Source organism: Canis lupus, chromosome 9 (genome assembly GCF_011100685.1).
Source record: "Canis lupus familiaris isolate Mischka breed German Shepherd chromosome 9, alternate assembly UU_Cfam_GSD_1.0, whole genome shotgun sequence".
In the NCBI taxonomy this organism is placed as follows: domain Eukaryota; kingdom Metazoa; phylum Chordata; class Mammalia; order Carnivora; family Canidae; genus Canis; species Canis lupus.
The window spans coordinates 5140757-5161522 of record NC_049230.1 but is presented as its reverse complement, the minus strand read 5'-3'; the positions used below and the strand labels follow the sequence as shown (position 1 = coordinate 5161522).

Here is a 20766-nt window from a genome sequence, read left to right as displayed (position 1 = left end):
TGCCTTTGGCTCAGGTCCTGTGATCCAGTCTCGCTCCCTTCTTAGTGGAGAGTCTGCTTCTTCCTCTACCCCTCCCTCCTACTTGTGATCTCTCTCTCTCTCTCTCTCATATTTTAAAAAATCCATAATCCACCAGATCATGAGCAACATGATCGATTAATAGGAATTCCTCCACCACTGATATAAACCCCTCTAGGGCACCTTTTGCCTCTTGAGGTGCAGCGCTCTGTGATGCAGGGAAGTGATTTCCTACAGGGATGGGGCTGGCTCTACCTGATGGACATCAGGATGGTGGCTGCTAATAGCCAAGTGGCCACACCACCCAGCTACGCTTCTGGTTCAGGCTCATTTCAGAGGCCAGAAAGCAGATCTTTATTCCAGAGAGAAAATGAGGCAGTGACTAGGCCAAGGTCACTCAGAGTATGTGACACGGGAAGAGCACCCAAGGGTTTTGACTTCCAATCACAGGACACAAACCCACATCCCTCTTCTGGTGAAAGTGCCCTTGAGTGAAGCAGCAAGTCAGACTGAGACACCCTCAAGGCACTGAGTCCCCGGAGTTAGAAGGGGGGAACCAAAGGACAAAGAATAAAATCACAGAACAGCTGTGCGAGTCTGCAAGTGCTGTGATCCTATCTGAATAAAATGCAATTAGATGCACTCAGTCCTGCATCTTGGTTAACCTTACATAACTTCTATGACATCACTAAGAACAATTGCTTTTAGTGGGTCCAGCACCTGGACAAGTGAAGCAAGCAACCTTCACACGCTATGATGCTACATCTAAATAGCTTTCCCCATGGAAATGTTGGCATAAGAAACCAAAAATAAACCAAAAAGCCAATTCCTAAGGGACCTGTCATGAAGGATGCTACAAACACACAACCTTAGAGAAGGAGAGTGAGCACAGATACAGCTTTAATTTAGAGACATTAACTCTCAAGCCAGGAGAGACTTTAGAAGTTGTGGGAACTTTAAGCAAAAAGAGTGTATAAGAGATGGGAAAACTAAAGCACAGACAGGAAGCCCCCGGACTTCGACTGACAGGCAGCAGTCTGTTCTCTTCCTCACAGGGGCCATTCTGTCCAATCAGGACAAGTGGAGACTGCAAAGACACACCATGTCTAGCCAGTGCTCAGGAAGGCAGAAACCTCAGCATTTGGCTTTATTCCAAAATTTTACTCAATGATGGTCACTGATGGGGAAGGGGCAAGTCACGTAGATCTGTGGCCAGGGGCACCTGGGGAGCTCAGTCGGTTAAGCCTCTGCCTTCCGTTCAGGTCACGATCCCAGGGTTCAGGGATCAAGTCCTGCATCGGGCTCTCTGCTTCTCCCTCTCCCTCTGCACCCCCATCATGTTATCTCTCTCCCTCTGTCACTCAAGATGAATAAATAAAATCTTTAAAAAAAAAATCTTAAAATCTTAAAAAAAAAAAAAAAAAAAGAAGAAGATCCATGGCCAAATGGGAAAAGTTTCATGTGGATAAGTCAGCTACTACACTAAAGGGGACGGGAGACTGAGGAAAGGAAGGAGCACAAGGTGCATGCTTCTTTTAAGTAGTAAAGAAGCTTAACTTTGGCTGCTGGAAGCCTCTGGAACTGGACCACACATTCTGCAGTTTCAAGGAAGAGCTACTTATTTTATTTCTGTTGAAATATTCATTGAAGTGGCCAGGAGGGGGTAGACCTTGTTGGCCAGCCTCTTCCTCGCTCCTTATGAATTTGTTCATTAAAAACTTAAGAGACTAATATTAAGCCTTACTCATTGCCCAACAAATTAACCTGAAAACTACAAAAATACTTTACAGCCTACAGAACACTCTACATAAAAGAGTACTATTAAAACAATTCCAACATAAATAAGTAAATAAATAAATAAATAAAACAATTCCAATAGGTGGCAGATTTAAAAAGAAATATGTTTCTCAATACTGTCACCACATTATTCTATCAGTAATTAGGTCCTTAAATCTGATAACCAAATTAGTTATGGAGCAGGAATCAGAACCTAAGTGGTCAACTTTGGTCTAATGGTCTTTCCTTTACAGCACCCTGACACCTCCATGGATTTATAAGGGGTGAGAAATGAGAAGAAAAAAAAAAAAATCTTCCTACCACTTCCTAAAATGCAAGGTCCCGGGGCCCACCCTACCACCCTAGTCGGGGTCACCTGTGCCTAGGCTTCATGGTAACCTATAGCCACCTATCAGGCATACACACCTCCACATTCTCCAAACCTAGTCTTAATTCCTAAAAGAAGAACTGGGTCTTAACATCCTCAGGTGGATACTATGTGCCACCACTTCCTGGAGTTCCTATGCCCCTTAGCTTTTGATAAGCTCAGAAGCTACAGACACTACAGTGGGAAAGAAAACACCACCACCACCACTGGACTCACGATGGATTTCAACAAATTCAAAGCCAATCACAAGAGGGCAGCTTCAAAATATATCCAAGCTGGTACCTAAAAATTACTTTCAATTTAATTCTTAAATCGGTATTTTGAGTCAAACTTTGAATAATCACACACGGTGGGAGGAGGCAGACAGAGCATAATTGTAAATAAAGTTAACCACCAAAGTCAAGATGAACAGGAACAACCACTGATAAACATGGCAGCTCCCGGCAGCGAGCTTGGCCTGCCCGCCCGAGTCCCAGGGCAGGAGGCCATGACACAGTGAAATGAGTTGCATTCCAAAAGTCACAAACCTCTGGAGAAGATGGTTAGGGAATGACATTTCTCAAAAACCCACAGAAAGACATGAGCAACCATTTGTTAGTAAGGCAATGCAGAAACACTAGCAAAAATCTTCTCTTTCCCACACAACAACGCTGGTGGTAATTTTTAAACAAGCCTTCCGCTATAAAAAGTACTATTTTCCACATACTTTTGCACACGAACTTGTAATTTTCTTCCCGAGTCAGAGCAACTAATGCCTGATTCGCGTTTCTCTGAGGGGAAGCCAGGGGTCCTGGATGCGGATCTCCCTGTTCTGTGGGTGCAAACGCGCTGGCAAGGAGGAAGACCCTGCTCGTAACAACAGTCACTTGCCACCAGGAAGTGGATCACAGGCTCTTCCTGGGAGTGGGGCCTTTTCTCCTGCCAGAGCAGTGATCACAGACCCCCCTCTGTAGTATGGCAAGAAGCCCTCCCTATTCCTCTGTGGCCTTTGTCTCCCAGTGTATGAGAAACCCAGATTAACTTCTCAAGTGCCCTCCCCTGAAATCAGACCTGTCAACAGCCCAGGCCTGATTCCTGCTTAGAAATGTTTTCTTGAAGGGGAGAAGGAGGAGACGAAGAAGGGGTGAAAGATACAGGGGTGTGTGCGTGCATGTGTGAATCACTGATAGGAACTCACACTCAGGAAAACAAGACAGAAGCAGCAGCCGCCAAACCAACCTTGGTTCAAGGTTTCAGGTTTAAGACGATAAACCCCTTTGTCCTTAAAACTGTAATATTCACCAGCCTCACCCCAAGGGCCCATAAGGGGGTCTGATGTTTGCTTGACACCTCAGGTCAGGAAACAACCCTCGCTTTCCAAACGGGGTGGCTCTTCTCCATCCAGGCTTCTATAGTAATTTTTTTTTTTTTTTTCAAAAAGTCCAACTGCACTTGGGAGTCATCAATCCCAGTCGCAGCTGTCACATCCCCCCCACCCCGTACTATTAATATCACGGCTCTGATTGTTAATGATTTTACTCACAAAGTTCCCTGCAGCAATTAAGACGAGGCAACAAGGTTAAAAAAAAAAAAAAAGAAAGAAAAGGAGGTGCGGGGTCAGGTGGGGGGCGGGAAGGGGAAGAGGTTGGTTTTCTCCGGCCATAATAACGCATTCTGTCAACTAGGGAACTTCTTGGGTTTTTCTATGCCGCCGGAGAGGCTCATCTCGATCTTTGTTTTGGAACGCCCACAGCCCTTGCCCGTCCGGCCCCGGCACGGCCTGCCTTTCCGGATGCACAATGCAGTAGGCAGCAACTCGGGGGTCAGCGAAACGCCGCACTGGTGTGATCCGAGCGTGCCCCGGGGCCTCACGAGTTCTTCCCCCGCCCCCCCGCCCCGCTGTAGTGGGTCCCCGTAGAATGCTGAGGCCCAACCACCGCGCCGCAGGGCGTGGAAGTCCCTCCGCGCCGGGAAGCCCGCGGCCCGGCGGCCCGGCGGCCCGGCGGCCCGGGGCTGGTGCAATGACTTTGCACCGGAGCGTCCCCTCGGCGGAGGCTCGGCCCCGCGCCTCGGCCCACTGCAGCTGCACCACTCCGGCCAGCGCCTCGCGAGCCTCCCTCCCCGGCCTAGGGCTCCTGCGGCAGCCCGGGCCCCGCGCCGGCCCCCGCCCGCCCGCCCGCCCGCCGCACCTTGGTCTCCTTCACGTGCTGCTTGACGCCCTCCGGGTACCACTGGACGCGCACGTAGCCGCGGCGCAGCGGGCTGGCCCGGCCCTCCTCGTGGCCCGCGCCCCCCGCCTCGGAGCAGCCCGAGCTCCCGCGGCCCTCCTCCTCGCCCTCCGAGTCCGAGTCCTCGCCGTGGATGAGGCGCACCAGCCCGAAGTGCACCGAGCCGCGGTAACGGCCCGACACCAGGTCGTGAGAGAACAGCAGCCGCTGCGAGCCGGCTTCGGGGCCGGAGTCCGAGGACGGCCCGGAGGCCGAGTCCGGGGCGGGCGCCGGGGCGGGCGGCGGGGCGGGGGCCGCGTCCGGGGTCGGGGCCGCGTCCGGGGCCTGGGCGGGAGCCGGAGCTGCGGGCGCGGGCGCTGCGGGATCCGCCATAACTGCTCTGCGCGAGTCTCGGGCGGCGGCGGTGCTGGCGGCGGCGGTGGCGGCGGCGGCGGCGGCGGCGAACGCGGCACGGAGGGGCGGGGCCAGCCGGCGCGGGGGCGGGGCCACGGCGCGCTGACGTGGCCTGCGTGCCGCCGTCGTCAGGGAGCCGAGATGCGGTTGCTAGGAGCTCTCGCCTCGTCGCTAGGGGACGCTGGAGATGCCGCCGGGGGCGGGGGAAAAGGTGGGCTCCGCGACGGAGGGGCGGGGCCAGAGGGGGTGAAAGCAAGGGGAGCGGGGCCCCTGGGTGGGGACCCGGAGGAGGAAGTGCGGGGGGCACCTAGGCAAATCAACAACGTTTAACGAGCCTGCTAGGCGTCCCCAGCCCAGTCCTACGCGCTGGGAGGGGTCAGAAGGAGCAAGATGCCGGCCCTGTCCTCTAGGTGTTTACAGCCTAGTTGGGCAGACAAAACATATGCCTATTAAATAGCTAAAAAGCAACTCCAAGGCAGCTTGTAAGCAAGGCTACAAAAGATATGTATAGAGTGTATCTAGGAAATTTCTATGCAGAGCCTGGAAGGTCATGATCCCTCGGGGAGGGGTCAAGGGGTTGGTGAAGGAGGTACAGAGAGAGGTCAGAAAGATAAGCAAGCATTAGTGGCCTCTATGGTTTGGCTTTAAACCCACCTAGAGGGGCTCCCAGCTCCATGAGTTTTACTTAGTATGCATGGCAAGAGGTGGGACAGTGAGTGAGGAGTGGGAAGCTGGGTTCCAATTCTTTTTTTTTTTTTTTTTTAAGATTTTATTTATTCATGAGAGACAGAGAGAGAGAGGCAGAGACACAGGCAGAGGGAGAAGCAGGCTACATGCAGGGATTCGATCCTGGGTCTCCAGGATCACTTTCTGGGCTGCAGGCGGCACTAAACCACTGAGCCATCCGGGCTGCCCCTGGGTTCCAATTCTTGTTGCTGCCACTGACTAGTCTTACAAAAGTAGGGAAGCTGATAAACTTCTCTCCTCATCGGTAAAATCGGCGTGATAATAGCAGTACCCGGTTCACTGGGCAATTGGGAGGATTGAAGGAAACAGAACAGTGCCTGACATACAGTTCCCTCCATAAAGCTTAACCGTTCCTATAATACTTCTGCCCTCCTTTCCTAGACTAAAATTCTAGACAGACAGAACTGTTATACTTCGGGTTTGCTCCATATTGCCATTTTGAAATATAAAAAGTAATTATACTAATGTGTCCCTTAAGGAAGTTCCAAAAGATTTAGATACATTCTCAGAGGACAGATTCATAATGGGTTGTTAGAAGGAAATTAAGAATACTCAGGATATGGCCCTAACCTTTCTCAGTCAAAATCATTTTATCCCCACATTTTTCTGCAAGACCATCCATGAGAAATTAGGAAGACGGTTCAATATTATAGTATTTGGGTTCTTGTAAAAAGGCAGGATTCCTGTTCTTTGGGTAGTATACAGACTACTAAGGCTACAGAACCACACTCCTGGAAAAGTCATAAGAACATACATGAAGCACAGATGGCAGCCTGAGTAGATAATGTGTCCTGAACCAAGCACTTATAGAATATTGATATAATAATTGGAGTTGGGGTGGCTGTCAAGGGGCCCAAATCTTAGAAAACTCATGTACTAAAGTATAGAAAAAACTGTGGTTAGGTGAGCTGAAGAGGAGTTAGGATACAAGTTAGGGGCAGAGCTGGGCTCGCAAACCACAGCCTTCCCATCCCAGACCACAGCACAGAATGGCCATCTGGAATCACTGCTGGGAGGACTCAGTTCCCCACTCCCCATAAAGACTTGGCAGGCTTAACATCAATAACATAGCTTCTCTTGCACCTACCTTTAGCCCAAGCTCCTAACATTTATTGATCACCTATTATTGACCAGGTGCTGTGCCGGGCACATTCACATGTATTATCATAATCGTGGATATAGGTTTAGAATTTTCTTTCTTTATTCCTTCCTTTCTTTCTTTTTTATTAAAGTAAGCTCTAGGCCCCATATGGGGCTTGAACTCATAACCCCAAGATCAGGATTCACAGGGCTACGCAGACTGAGCCAGCCTAGATATAGGTGTACGTAACCCCATCTTATTAGTGAGGAAACAGGGTCCAGGAATTCAGTGCTTAAGGTCACAACGTAGTAACCTGCAGAGCCAAGTTGGAATCCAGTTTCCCTGACTCCAAGTGCAGGGGCTTTTCTAGTTCTTGTGTCTATCAAAGGATAGAGGGAGAGGGTGAGCAAGTAGGCAGAAGGGGCAGGGCAATGCGGGCCCAAAATCTTGGATGTCAGAAATCCAGGAGAGTTTTGCACTCTACTCCAGCTTATGCCTGTGTTCATTTTAATATAAAAAGAATGTCCTTCCTCCCTAATCGTTGAGTAAAATTGGCACTCCAGGAAGATGTGCCATGTTTATTCTGTGGCTTCTTGTAATAATGGCTAATAATAGCTACCAGTTATTGAGCTGTAATTTAATACCAGGTACTATACTAAGTGCTTTACATGGATTAGTCCTCTGTGAGAGAGCAAGTATGAGCCCCCCTTTTGTGAAGTCTCCTTCCCATGCTGTGAGGCCTCCTTCCCACCCCCACCCAGGAAAGTGCTAGGTTGTAGGTAAGAGCCCTTGGTTTCAAAGCTAATCTCTCCCTTACTAACTAAACCCCTTTTGAGCATGTGGATCATGTCCTAAGTATGTGTGTCACTCCCATGCCTAGTACAGTGCCTGGTACAGTCTCGGTGCTCAGTGATGTACCATATCGGGGGGGGGGGCCAAGGTTCCTGTCCTTCCATTTGGTCAGTTTCCCATCCTCCTCTCCCCATACAGCCAAGGAGCTGCCCCAGCTGTCTCTCAGCCTTTTCTGTCATCCCCAGTTTGAGCTGCATCAGAGTCCTTTTAGAAGAAGCTCGGTACATTCCTCCCCACCTTACTCACACCTTAGATACTCCAGTTCAGGTTTGAGGCTTGACCCCTTCCCAGTCCCCGAGCCCCTAACCACAGTCTGCACACCCAAGCTGGTGAGTGGCGTGAGCTACGATGGGAGCATTGGCTTAGTTTTTATTTTCCTAATTGCCAAATGAAAAAAAACCACAAAAACAAAAACAGAAAAACCCTTCATCCTGCAGTGGAGAAAGCCCTCCTCTCATGGCCCCAACACCCAGCCCTTCTTGGGGAATAGAGAATCTTCTCAGGGGAATTTTGCTTATTTACAAACATGCCTGCAAGAAACTGAGCCAGTCTGGCCCCTCCCCCTGCGAAGGGGCTGCCAGGGGACAGGAGGCAAGAGAGCTGGCAGCAAGATCAACTGATCTGTGGGAAGCAGGCCCTGTCTTATCCCTATCTTAACCGGCCACTGGGTTAAAAAGTGTGCATGGGCCTCAGGCCTCACACTGCCCAACGGGGGAGCCTCAGCGTACTTGGCCTCTCCAAGTTTCCCTGTATGAGAGAATCCAGAGGAGCCCAGAGAACTCCTTTTACCCTGGAGTGCGTGTTTGGAGGCTCCAGGGTGACTTCAGCACTGGAGTCTTCAGCTAGGAACATGGAGTGGGAGGGGGGTTACCCTGGGGAGCCCGCCTGCACCCCCCCCCCCCCGTCGCTATCTGGAGTAATCCCCCTGCCTGAGGCTCCAGCTGGGGGTTGCTCAAGACTCATGGGCTTTTGGAATTACAGGGGTCCTTCTTGCCCCTGGAGCCTTCCCCTTTTGTGTTGATGCCCTGGGAGAATCATGGGATTGGCCCAGGATCACTCTGCAGTGCAGTCAGGATCAGGAGCCAGATGAGCCAGCCCTTGGCCATTCTCACTCCTGACTCAGAAATGGTTGCAATCTTCAGGGCAAAAAACTTTGTACTGGGGGCACCACTGAAAAGGTTGAGCAATGAGTGAGAGCCCAGGTTTGGCAGGTTCACCCTGTTTCCCTCCTTCCTTTGGATACAGGGACCAGGGACAGCAGATGCACTGGACCAACCTGAAGAACAATAAGGCTGCTGTCACTCAGCCATGCCACCCTCTTCACCACCAAGTCCCAGCTCGCCAGGCCGGGGCCTTCTCCTCGGCACCAACTCATGGGTACTTCCCGGATGACCAGCCAAATATCACAAACCCGTCTCCACCAAACCCATTTCTTCTTCCAGAATCCTCATCCAGGTTGATGGCAGCATCACTTACCTGGGTGCCAAGTGTGCCACTTGAGGGTTAACCCTTGATGTTCAGCTCCACATGCGATCAAAACCCAAGTCATGGCCCCTTTACCCTCTTTCCACATCCCCCAGGTCCAAGGCAGCTCCACTGGGGGCCGCTCCACGGGGAGTTAAGGTGGTGCCATGGTGCCGTGATGCCATGGCTAGGAGTGGGTTTCCAGGATCGGACGGACCTGGGTTTGAAGCCTGTTCTACCACTGACTCACTCTGTGACCCTGGGCAAGCTATTTCACTTCTCTGAGACTCAGTTTCCTTTCTGTGAAATAGGAGTCATAATAGTACCTACTTCTTGGGGCTGTTGAGAATTTAACTGGCATGGTCAATATAGAGTGCTTTGCTTGGGCCTGTTCAGTTAGTGATGAATTTTACCTGCTGGTATGAGTTCATCCCCATCTCTCACCTATACCCCCCACACCGAGGCTGTGGCCTCCTTACCGTACCCCCCACCGCCTAATCCATCCACCACCTTGTTCCCAGGGAGGTTGAAAATGCAAACCTGATCATCCGGCTTCTTGGCTTGCCATCTCTCTGTGGCTCTCCTGGAACCACCAGAGGATGACACAGGTAGTCCTTCTGGAATCGATCCCCTCTACTACCTCTAACCCTGTCCCCCAGCTCTGCACCCTGCACACATGCTCCATGCTCGGACCTCGGCTGCTTCCTTCAGGACCCTAATCATTGGTGCCTGGTGCCCTTTCACGTGCTCGCCATCTGCCGGGAAGATTTTATGCCTCAACTTCAACTCCTATTTTTACCTAAAAAATTTCTTTTCATCTCACGAAACCTAGATTGGGCCTTCATATCTATGACGTCCTCCAAGCACCCTGCTCCCCTGCTTTATCCCTCCACTTTCCTGGTAACCCCTGTGTGGTTATTTATTCCCTTCTATGACACCCTTCTCCATCTTAGTGCCCAGCATCCAGCACAGGTCTGACACCTAGTATATCCAAAGACTTTGGTTGAGTGATTGAACAAAACCAGCCAATGTCTCCCAATGGCCCTGAATGTGTCAGCAGGTCTCAGGGACACTCTGCCTTTCCTCAAGTCCCCTGTTCTCTGTGTTTCCTAGATATGGAGAGGAACAGACACATATGCCACACATGCACACTCATCCCCACACGTGCACACACACACTCATAAGCATGTGCATGCGCACACACACACACTTTCTCATTGTCGTCTCCTCCTTCAGCCTCTAGATCTGTGCTGCCCGTTGTGGTAACCCCTAACCACATTTAGCTCTTGAGTGCTTAAAATGCGGCTAGTCTGAATTGACATGGGTTGTAAGTATAAAATATACACTGAACTTTGAAGGTTTGTTTGCAAAAAAAAAAAAAAAGAATCTAAAATATCTTAATTTTATATTGTTGAAATGGCAATACTTTATATGTATTAGGTTAAATAAAATATACTATTAAAATCAAGTTCACCTAAAAAAAATTAAAAAATAAAATCAAGTTCACCTGTTTCTTTTGGTTCTTTTTCATGTGGCTTCTACAAAATCGAAAAACATCACATATGGTTCTCCTATGACCTTTCTGTTGGCCAGCAGGGCTCCAGAAGCTCAGGGAGCCGTAGGTCCCCTCTTTCTCCAGGAGGTGGCGATCCCTCCCTGCCTTTGACACCTTCATTCCAGAAAACTCTGGAAGCTTCCCGAGGAAACTGCCTGTGTAACATATCAGATCTTGAACCTCAAATAAAGATGGGGCTCCACTCAGCCCTGCAGTGAAGCCAACCTATCTATGCAAATGAGGCTTCAAAATAAATCCACAGGAAGTCAAGAAGTTAAATGGCATCCTCCTCAACAGAAGAATCAAGACATAGTTGCCAGAACACCTACTCTGGGGGGCACATGCCACGCTTTCAACCTGGTTTCTATTTCCCAGGGGTTTATGAAACCTGTTGGGGGGATAAGCGTCAGTGGATACTGTGCACACAGCCCGAATCCACCTTCAGATCTTAGGAACCCTTCCCCAGCTGCCAGGCACTGGCTGCCGAGGCTCACAGCTTTGGTACCTTTCCAAGGATTGCTCTTGGCTGAAAGAAGGTGCCTCACCCGTCCAACGACTGTCCTTCAGGAGAAACAAAGCCTGGTCTTCTCACCTCCATTCAGGACACTTGGGAGGGGCCCCCCAGCTTCAGAGCTTCTCCTGGGATCAGCTGAGGTCTCTACTGGAACTGCCTCTTCCAGAGGGTTAAACTCCCTCTGCTCACCTCTGCTGACCTTGCTCCCTGATGGCACTTCCAGTAAATGTCTTCATGCAGATCTGAATCTTTAAGTCTATTTCCTGCAGAATCTGACCCATAACAATTTAGTGCCAAGTGTGGTCCTAGGGAACAGACTTTAAATGGGATTTTAGAGCTGGGTCGCTAGCCTGTTAATGCGGATCCCCACCAGTAGTGGGAGGTATGATATTCTGGGCCCTCGCACACTACAGTGGTATAATCATTAAAACTTTGGTGGGCAGTGAACCCACCAAATGTGGGTGGTGGTGAACAATCGCAGGCATCTGCACCATGTGGGAGAGCAGTCATATAAGGACTATGGGATCTCATGACTATTGTTGGCAGCAGTCACACTGGAAAAAGCAAAGAGCTGTGGCTGATGGGTCACCAATCAGAGGCTCAGTATAAAAGCCAGAGGGTCTCCTTGGCAGAGTGTGAAGAAACCCTGCCTCCCGAAATTAGGGAACGGAGAAAAGTAGAGAAGCACATCCCAGGCTTAGTAAGGGCAGCAGGGCCCTAGAGGAGGTTTGCATCCCCAACCTCAGTGAGCCAGCTATGCCAAGGAGGACCGGAATTGGGAAGAAGGGCGACTCTGAGACATCTGGGGAGATCTGGGTTGCTAGACTCAGTGCTGGGTTCTCCTTGAGCCTTCTGGACCCTCCCACCTGTGACTCCCTCCTGTGTGAACCCCCCCACCGTCTGTGACAGTTGAGTGCTTTCTCCCTGCTGGAAGACAAAACTCCTCCTTGTAAGACATGTGCCAACCCTCCCTGCACCTCAAGGATCTACTCCATCTCTCCTCTTTGTTCCAGGTCAATACTTTGGCCTAAATCACAACTTAGGGGCAACTGGGGGGCTCAGTCGGTTGGGCGTCTGCCTTCAGCTCTGGTCACAATTCAAGTCCCAGGATCAAGCCATCAAGCTCCACATCGGGACTCCCTGTTCACCGGGGGGGTCTGCTTCTCCCTCTCTCTCTATATATATCTCTCTCTGTCTCAAATGAATACATGAAAAACTTAAAAATAATAATAAATCACAACTTAACTCAGCTGGTAATGTGCTGGGCCACCTGCAGGGAGAAAAAGGCTACCCCGGGAAGCCAACAGTGTGGACAGTAGCTGGAAGAATGTGAGATCCAAGTCAAGGATACTGGGTCAGGAGAGGAAGAACATTCCGTTGGATAAGGCATGTGTGTTGTTCTGGGAACACTCTTCCCTGCTGCAGGATTTATCACCCTGGCAAGGACCCCAGAAGCTGGTGCTAACACACCGCTAGGGCAGCTCCTGGCAGCTTGGAGACAGTGATCCAGGGCACCCACCCCTTGGCTGACAGGATTGTCCTCAGCTCAGGAAGCCACCTCAACCAATGTCAACGCAGGGCAAAAAGGCCTGCCCTCTGCCTCGATCTGGGTGTCTCTGAGGCCTTCCCGGCTCCTGAGCTCCCGTGAGATGGGCTGAGGCCTCTGTGGCAACTGCATCACCACAGCTGCCTCCCCCCTCTGCCCAAGGCTGCTCCCCCTCCTGCCCCCGCTCCCCACCAGGGGCTGCCCCTGAGAGCTCTCCCTCCGTGAACCTCTGGCCTGCAACCCTCCATCTCGGTTTCTGTTTCCTGGGGAACCTGCCTGTTACAGACTAAGGCTGAAAACGTAAATCCAATCAGGCAAAATGTGCTCAGGGCCAGGTGTGCAGGGCAGGTCTTCGGTCCAGGGAAGGAGTGGAGAGAAATAAGTCACCCTCAAATCCACCAAAAAACGTGACTCCCCCCTAAGAAGATGTGTGGGTACATGCACGGAGGGGGTAATTTCTGAGGGCCAGATGGCCAGATGCCATAACAGACAGCGGCCTTCCCTGACCTTAGGGCCTTTCAATGGTTCTGTGTGGAAAATTGAGGTCTCATTAACATTATCAGACTGTCTCTGGGTCCTGTCTCCCAGGGGACCCACCTTTCAGTCTCCTCCAGGTGGACTCCCCTGGGGCCTGCAGTGAGAACTGGGCAGTTGTCCCATTGAGGGGAGCGGGCAGGAGCAAGTGCAGCCCCGTGTGGGAAGCTCCCAGAGGTCCTGGCACCAGGACGTCGCTCACCTGGGCCCAGGCAGATGCTCACTGCCACACCATGCCAGGCTCTGCGGGCTGCCAGAGTTGCTGCAGGCTGGACGCCCGTGCTGGTGGTGGGGGTGTCAGGGAGGGAGGGAGAAGATGGGGGATGCGGGGAGAATTCTCCAGGCCCCAGCCATGCCAACCGGTCAGTGTATCTTCAACAGATGGCATCTGCCCTGCTGCGACCGCTGCTTCCTCTCCTTGAGGCTGCTCCCCTGCATCTGGCCTCCCTACCCACCCTTCTCTCCTGAAAGACTTAAAGGCCACCAGGGCCTCCTTGTTAGGAGCATCTGAGATCTTTTCTCCATTCTGGCTGCATGTGACGCTGCTGACCGTCCCATCCCTTGGATTCTGGGACATGTCTTGATCTTTGCCTTTCTTCTTGTTAATGTCGCCTTCCCTCCGAAGAGTTGACATTTCTTAGCTTCCCTGTAGTGACATGCAGCCGCTCAGAGCACTCTTCCTATACCGAGACCTCTGTTGTCTACTGGATCATGAGGACAGCTCTATCTGTTCCTGTCATCCCCGAAGCTTCAGATCCTTAGTGGGATTGGGGCTCAGCCGGGTCAGAGGTGAGACTGTGCTGGAACATGTGGGAAGTTAGGTAACACGGCTCTCCGGGGGGATCTCTGTGTGCCCTGAACAACTGGCTCCAAACTGTCATAGAATGTTCTGGAGCCCTGAATCAGGAGCCAAGCCACAGCCCTTGGTTTGCTTGGGACCAGAGAGCCTTATGGGAGGGAACGGGAGCCCAGCCCACAGCTGCCATTCAGACGTGCACGGAATTGTCTGGTGGACCAGGAAGCCAGACTGGAGGGAGCGAGGGTGGCACCCCTAAGGGGAGCCGTCCTGTGAGAAGAGTGGTACGGAGGCCAATGGGCACAATCAGAGCTGGGGAGCAGTGGTCCGTACAGGACCCTTTCAAGGGAGCTGCTGCTGGAAGAAGACTGGCATGAAGAATTAAACTGTAGGGCACAGAGGGGGCTCAGCGGCTGAGCGTCTGCCTGCGGCTCAGGGCGTGATCCCAAGGTCCCGGGATCGAGTCCCACATCAGGCTCCCCACAGGGAGCCTGCTTCTCCCTCTGCCTGTGTCTCTGCCTCTCTCAGGGTGTCTCTCAATGACTAAATAAATAAAATCTTTAACAACAACAAAAAAAGAGATTAAAACTATCAATAAGGGGATCTAAAAAGAAGCACTCAGGGCCAACCATCCCCACACGGGACATTGGATTATACTGACTCTATTTCAAATACACAACTCATCTCTGGTTCTGCTGTGGGAGTATCCTCAATGTTCCTTGTGATGCTTCTCAGATAGACAGAACGCTTCTCTTGTGCCCTGAACCTGGACAGACCTCAGAACCTGCCCATTGGGATAGTGTTCCAAGAGCCACACAGGTCAGATGGTGCTGGGAGAGAAGTCTGTGCCTCCGAGGGAAGCCCATTTCTCTCCAGGAGCCCCTGTTGGGACCCACACTGTCTCCCAACCTCATCTTGGCACCCCAAGGAGCCCCACAAATAATTTTTTGAGGATAAGCCTGTCCCATGCAATATTTGGGACAGGTTTATACTAAAAAATTATGTATCCAAAATTCTTTTTTTTTAAAGATTTTATTTATTTATTCATGAGAATACACAGAGAGGAGAGAGAGAGAGAAAGAGGCAGAGACACAGGCAGAGGGAGAAGCAGGCTCCATGTAAGGAGCCCGACGTGGAACTCGATCCCAGGTCTCCAGGATCACGCCCTGGGCTGCAGGCGGCCCTAAACCGCTGAGCCACCGGGGCTGCCCCTGTATCCAAAATTCTGATTTCCACCTGAAACTAATGCAACATTGTATGTCAACTCTATTAAAAAAAAAATTATTTTTAATATTTAGGGCACCTGGCTGGCTCAGTCTGAAGAGCATGTGATTCTTGACCTCAGGGTTGTGAGTTCAAGCCCCAAGTTAAATGCAGAGATTATTTAAAAATAAAATCTTAAAAAATAATAATAATAAATAAAAAAAAATAAAAAAATAAAAATAAAATCTTGGGCAGCCCCGGTGGTGCAGTGGTTTAGTGCGGCCTTCAGCCCGGGGTGTGATCCAGGAGACCCGGGATCGAGTCCCACATTGGGCTCCCTGCATGGAGCCTGCTTCTCCCCCTGCCTGTGTCTTTGCCTTCTCTCTCTCTCTCTCTCTCTCTCTCTCTCTCTGTGTCTCTATGAATAAATAAATAAAATCTTAAAAAAAAACTAAAAATAAAATCTTAAAAAAAATTGTTTACCAGAATTTTTTTTTTAAAGATTTTATTTATTCATTCATGAGAAACACAGGGAGAGAGAGAGGCAGAGACACAGGCAGAGGGAGAAGCAGGCTCCATGCAGGACCCAATCCCAGGACCCCAGGATCACGGCCGGGCCAAAGGCAAGCTAAACGGCTGAGCCACCCAGGGATCCCCTGTTTACCAGAAATTTGAATGTCACAAGGCTTCCTGCATTTTTATCTGCTAAATCTAGTAAACATTCACAAGGTACATGTCCTAAGGCCATTCTGCTGATCAGATTAATTTTAGGACAGCCCCTGGGGGAGGACTCCCTGGTGTCCAGACACGTTAGTGTTCTGAAATGCCTCAGCAGGGGCCCCTGGGTGGCTCAACTGGTTAAGCATCTGCCTTTGACCCAGGTCTTGATCTCAGGGTCCTGGAATCAAGCCCCATATGAGGCTCCCTCCTCAGCAGGAAATCTGTTTCTTCCTCTCTCTCTCTGCCCCTCCCACCAGTCGAGTCTTTCCATTTCTCTCTCAAATAAATAAATAAAACTTAAAAAAAAACCCACAACTGAATGCTATATTGTCAACACCCCAGAAGCCCCCCTAGGGCCACCACTGCCTCCAACACACAGATTAGAACAGAATCCGTGGACTCAGAACCAATCTTGTTTGGGGACTTCTTTCATTCCCTGTCGCATTGGGTAAGGGTCCTTGGTTATGCCATGTGTCCTCATGGCCGTTTGCTCTCCTGCCTGGATGATCCTCCACTTTGTGTCTATTCTGCAGTCCCTTCCTGCTGATGGTCATTTGGGCTGTTTCCAGTTGGAGAACCTTCTAGCTCTTTCAGGGCTCAAGTGGGATTGCAGGTCCCAGGGTGCGAGTCTAGCTTTGGCAGCTACTCTGAAGTCTTCCAAAGTGGAAGCCACAGCACTGGGGTGGTTTAAGTACCTTGGAGCAGGTGTGGGAGACTCAGCAGGATACCAGGGGGATGGGAGGAGGACGTGGGCCACCAAGGACCTTTGGCTTGTTCTGGTTGGTTTCTGCTACTGATAGTGGTAAGCAGGATTTGACTTACTTCTGGATCTTGGGATTTTCCCCAGAGAGCTCTGGAAAGAGGTATGCATGGGTACATGCGTGGAGGAGGTAATTTATGAGAGCAGGATGTAGAATGGTTTGGCTGGTTATCAGTGGCTTGCTTCTGTCTACACAGAAAGGTCTAAACACTGCCTGCCTTTCCAGTCTTCACGGGCTCTAGTTTTTTTTTTTTTTTTTTTTTTTTTTTTTTTTATGATAGTCACACAGAGAGAGAGAGAGAGAGAGAGAGAGAGAGAGAGAGAGGCAGAGACACAGGCAGAGGGAGAAGCAGGCTCCATGCACCGGGAGCCCGATGTGGGATTCAATCCCGGGTTTCCAGGATCGCGCCCTGGGCCAAAGGCAGGCGCCAAACCGCTGCGCCACCCAGGGATCCCTTCACGGGCTCTAGTAGACTGTGCAACCCAGAGCCAGATTTGGGCATTCCCTCCCAAGGCCAATGGGTCACTCACTCGCTCCCCCCACTTTGGTAGACCCTGACTTGAGGACACAGTCTCATGATTGGTAGAACTGTGAAGACGTGCACCCACCACTTGGAAAATCCACTAGGCCTGACAGCCCCGGGGGGAATAGTGTGGTACAGGGAGGCATACCTGGGGTTTCCTCTCCTGCTCCAATGACTTGCTGGGGGGGTGGGGGGTGGGGTGTCTAAGCCTCTAAGCCCTCTCTGAGCCTCAGTTTCCTTCTCTGTAAAATGGGGTTAATACTAGGTGGGGCTCTCATGCAGATTAAAAGACATTCTTGCTGAGGCTCAACACCTCATGTAACTCTGCAAGTGCTACAAATGGTAGCACCCTCGGGCTGCAGGAGCTGGAAGGACTCTCTGGATGTGGGCTTGTCCAAGCCTCCAGAGCACAAAGGGTGAATGCCTATCCCAGCCCGGCAGAGCTGGAGCAGGGATTAGCGCCGGACCCCTGAGGTTTAGCCCTGTGCTCTTCCCCCAGATTCTGGGGCCTCAATCAATCACTCTAATCCCCTGCGTGTTTAGTATGTCATGCTGATGTGTGACCAGCAGGCAGGGACAGGGCATGTAGCTGCACAGCCCTGCTGGCTTTGTCCTACTGGTGCAACAAGGAGGCAGGGCAGGGATTATAAACCTGTGCAAACAACACATTTTCTCCAGTGACACCTGCTGCAACAGTCACACACCCCAGAGTCCCGATTTTCCCGGCTCCTGTGCCTGCGGACGACCTCCAGGGTGAGTGGCTCTGAGGGGGGGAACACTGGGCCCCTGTTCCTGGTAAGTGCCCCACCCCCACCCCTGGCTCCCAGCCTTTAGGAACAGGAGCTACCCTGCTTGGGGCTTCTGGGCATAGGGAGAAAAGCGGTGGAGGGAGGGCAAGACAAATATGGGAGAGAGAGATGAAGTGCCATAAGGGCCTAGATGATGAGCCAGGGCCTGGGCAGGAGGAGTCGCAGATGCCCTCCAGGCCCGCTCTCCTCCATCCCCTCAGGCTCCCCTATCTCCCCATGCCCTTCCCACGTGTGCGTGGTCCAGTCTGAGGCCATCTAAGTAATGGGAAGGCTCCTTGAGGACCCATTTTAATTAAGGGTCTTTCCAGGGCCAACGGCTGAAGCTGCCGAAAAAGCCAGAGCCACAGCCCTTTACACCCAAGTCCCCTCCTGGGCGGGTGAGACAAACCGGCCCACTCTTCCTGCAGTTGTGTTAGCCGTGGTCAGGGTCACCCGTGCCACCTTGGGCAGCAGTGTTGGGGTGCCTCAGGCTCCATGGAGCCCTGCCCACCCCTCCTGCCCACCACCTCCTGGGACCTAGATGTACCTGGAGGCCAGTGAGGCTAGGATCTGGAGGTTTGGAAGGGCTGCCGAGAGGGAAAGGTGGGGAGAGGCCACTAACGTTCACAGTCCCCAGAATCCACACTGGGACTCGCCCGACCCCAGGTCCGGCTACAAAAGAGGCCAAGTGCACCATCACCCTGGCCTGCCTCTACTGGAGACGCAGACCGTACCCCTGACCCTCGCTCTTCTCCAATAGGTGCTGGAAGGCCCTTTTTGGTGACGAAGGCCACTCCTGCCGCCGGGCGGCCCGGGCAGCCACCAGCAGCCAGCATGTCCACACAGAGCGCACACCACCTGGAGTCCGAGGCCTCGCACCTGCAGCCGGAGATCCCGGAGGCCCCGAGCCACCGGCGGCGCCACACGCTTCCCGCCAGCGAGTTTCGCTGCCTCACTCCAGAGGATGCTGCCAGCGTGTTTGAGATCGAGCGTGAAGGTGAGCGGGCCCCGCGCAGGGCCTGGACCCCGACACGCTCTGCCGCAGGTGCCCCGTGGGGAGGAGCCCGTCCTTGGTGGGCTGGGCCCCGGGGTCTCAGACTGAATGTGCATTTCTCCGTTCAGGAAAGTGGGGATGGGACAGGCCTGAATCCCATTTTCTCATGGGAGAGGACGGGGGTGTTGGGGTGGGGGACAGGGGAGTGGCGGGAAGGCAGGGGGCCCTCCTTTGTGACTGTCACCACGGGCCTCACCTGCTGGAGGGAGGGCCTGGGCCCTGGCAGCGGGTCTCTGGGGGGCGGGGTGCTGCAGACAGGCAGCAGGGCCCAACCCCGCTGGGCAGGCGTCAGTGCAGCACCTGATCCAGCTCGTACTTCTCGCAGAAGCGGCTGGTGAAGGGGAAGCAGGTGAGGTACTCGATCCAGGGCCAGTTGCAGTGGGAGACCCCACCCGGGCTTCTGAGCAGATGCTTGGTGTGCAGTGGCCAGCGGCGTGGTGACCACGGAGTCACCTGCCCTGCCCCCTTCCGCAGCCTTCATCTCTGTCTTGGGCATCTGCCCACTGTATCTGGACGAGATCAAGCACTTCCTGAGCCTGTGTCCAGAGCTGTCCCTGGGCTGGTTCCAGGAGGGCCGCCTTGTGGCCTTCATCATTGGCTCGCTTTGGGACGAGGAGAGACTCACTCAGGTGAGGGCAGGATGGGGCTGGGAAGCACAGCTGCTGGGAAGCCTCTGGAAAGAGAGGCTGCCACCGCCAGGCTTGGGAGGCCAAGGAGTCCAGGGCCTGGAATTTCTCCCTCTGGTCCTCCCCCGGGGTCAAAAGGACCCACCTCTTTGGGACCCCCCTCGGGTGGGAAGGGAACCCTGTTTGGAGGTGCTCAGGAAGCCGGGCGGGGGTAGTGTGGGAGGCAGGTGTCAGCAGAGATGACCCAGACTCACATCCCTGCTCATTCCCAGGAGTCGCTGACGCTGCACCGGCCGGGGGGCCACACCGTTCACCTACACGTGCTGGCGGTGCACCACACTTTCCGGGGGCAAGGCAAGGGCTCCATGCTGATGTGGCGCTACCTGTACCACCTGGGGAGCCAGCCAGCAGTGCGCCGGGCCGTGCTCATGTGCGAGGATGCACTGGTACCCTTCTACCAGAGTCTGGGCTTCCACCTTGTGGGCCCGTGCGCCATCACCCTGGGCTCACTCACCTTCACTGAGCTCCAATGCTTCATGCGGGGCCACATCTCCCTGCGCAGGAACAGCGGCTGCTGACCAGGGCACCCCACCCACCCAGCTGCCACCCCAGGGTGCCCACAGCCACGTGCCGGAGTTCCTACCCATCCCCAATGTCCCCTTCTCCCCCGGCCCGGGCTGCCCAGCTAGAGCACGGGTGGTGCACTTTCCAGTGGGTCCTCGTGTGGCTCCCCGGACCTCCTGCATCCCCAGCTGTGATGGAGGTGGGGCCAGGCTGGTAACCAGGGACAGCAGGTGTCCCGTGACCTGCCTCAGTGACTCTCTCCTTCTCAAGAACCAATGGCGGGCCCTCTGGGCAGACAGCATCCTGGTCCTTATGGAGGTGTCAGGGATTCCCCTTCTCATCCTCAGCCCCAGAACAGGGGGCAGGGGGAAGCTGGGAACAGGAAAGTACAGGGGCTACCTCCCAGCTCCCCCGTGTGCTCCCCACCCCCGACCTCAGACACCCTGGGTCCTCCTCCCCCTAATAAAGTAATCGTTCTGCATAACCTTCCAGGTGGCTCCTGGTACAGGGTGAGGGCTGCAGGTGAGGCACAGAGAAGGGATGAGGCCTGTGACCTCCTCCCACTGTCTCCCACTGGGGCAGCCAGTCCCTCACTGCCCCTGGGCTCCAAGGACTTCACCCGGTTAGACCAGATCCCCCACAAGTGAAAATACCCT

General features: G+C 52.8%; 2 protein-coding genes and 1 long non-coding RNA gene across 3 annotated transcripts in view; 2 read left to right on the top strand and 1 right to left on the bottom strand.

The window, feature by feature from the left end:
• The window catches only part of UBE2O (ubiquitin conjugating enzyme E2 O), a 56318-nt gene extending 51557 nt beyond the window's left edge, over nt 1-4761 (bottom strand). The window contains exon 1 of the mRNA XM_038546514.1: nt 4351-4761. Coding sequence (XP_038402442.1) covers nt 4351-4761 — 411 coding nt within the window. The remainder of the gene's footprint in view (nt 1-4350) is intronic.
• Nucleotides 4762-4908: 147 nt separating this feature from the next.
• LOC111097290 lies at nt 4909-10335 on the top strand. Its single transcript, XR_005364185.1, has 2 exons — nt 4909-4993; nt 8708-10335. It is a non-coding gene; the product is annotated as an uncharacterized LOC111097290 (long non-coding RNA).
• An 8365-nt stretch (nt 10336-18700) lies between these two features.
• Nucleotides 18701-20124, top strand: AANAT (aralkylamine N-acetyltransferase). Its single transcript, NM_001077437.1, has 3 exons — nt 18701-18863; nt 19395-19549; nt 19819-20124. Exons 1-3 carry the CDS (start codon nt 18701-18703, stop codon nt 20122-20124), a joined length of 624 nt encoding a protein of 207 aa, NP_001070905.1.
• Nucleotides 20125-20766: the final 642 nt, after the last annotated feature.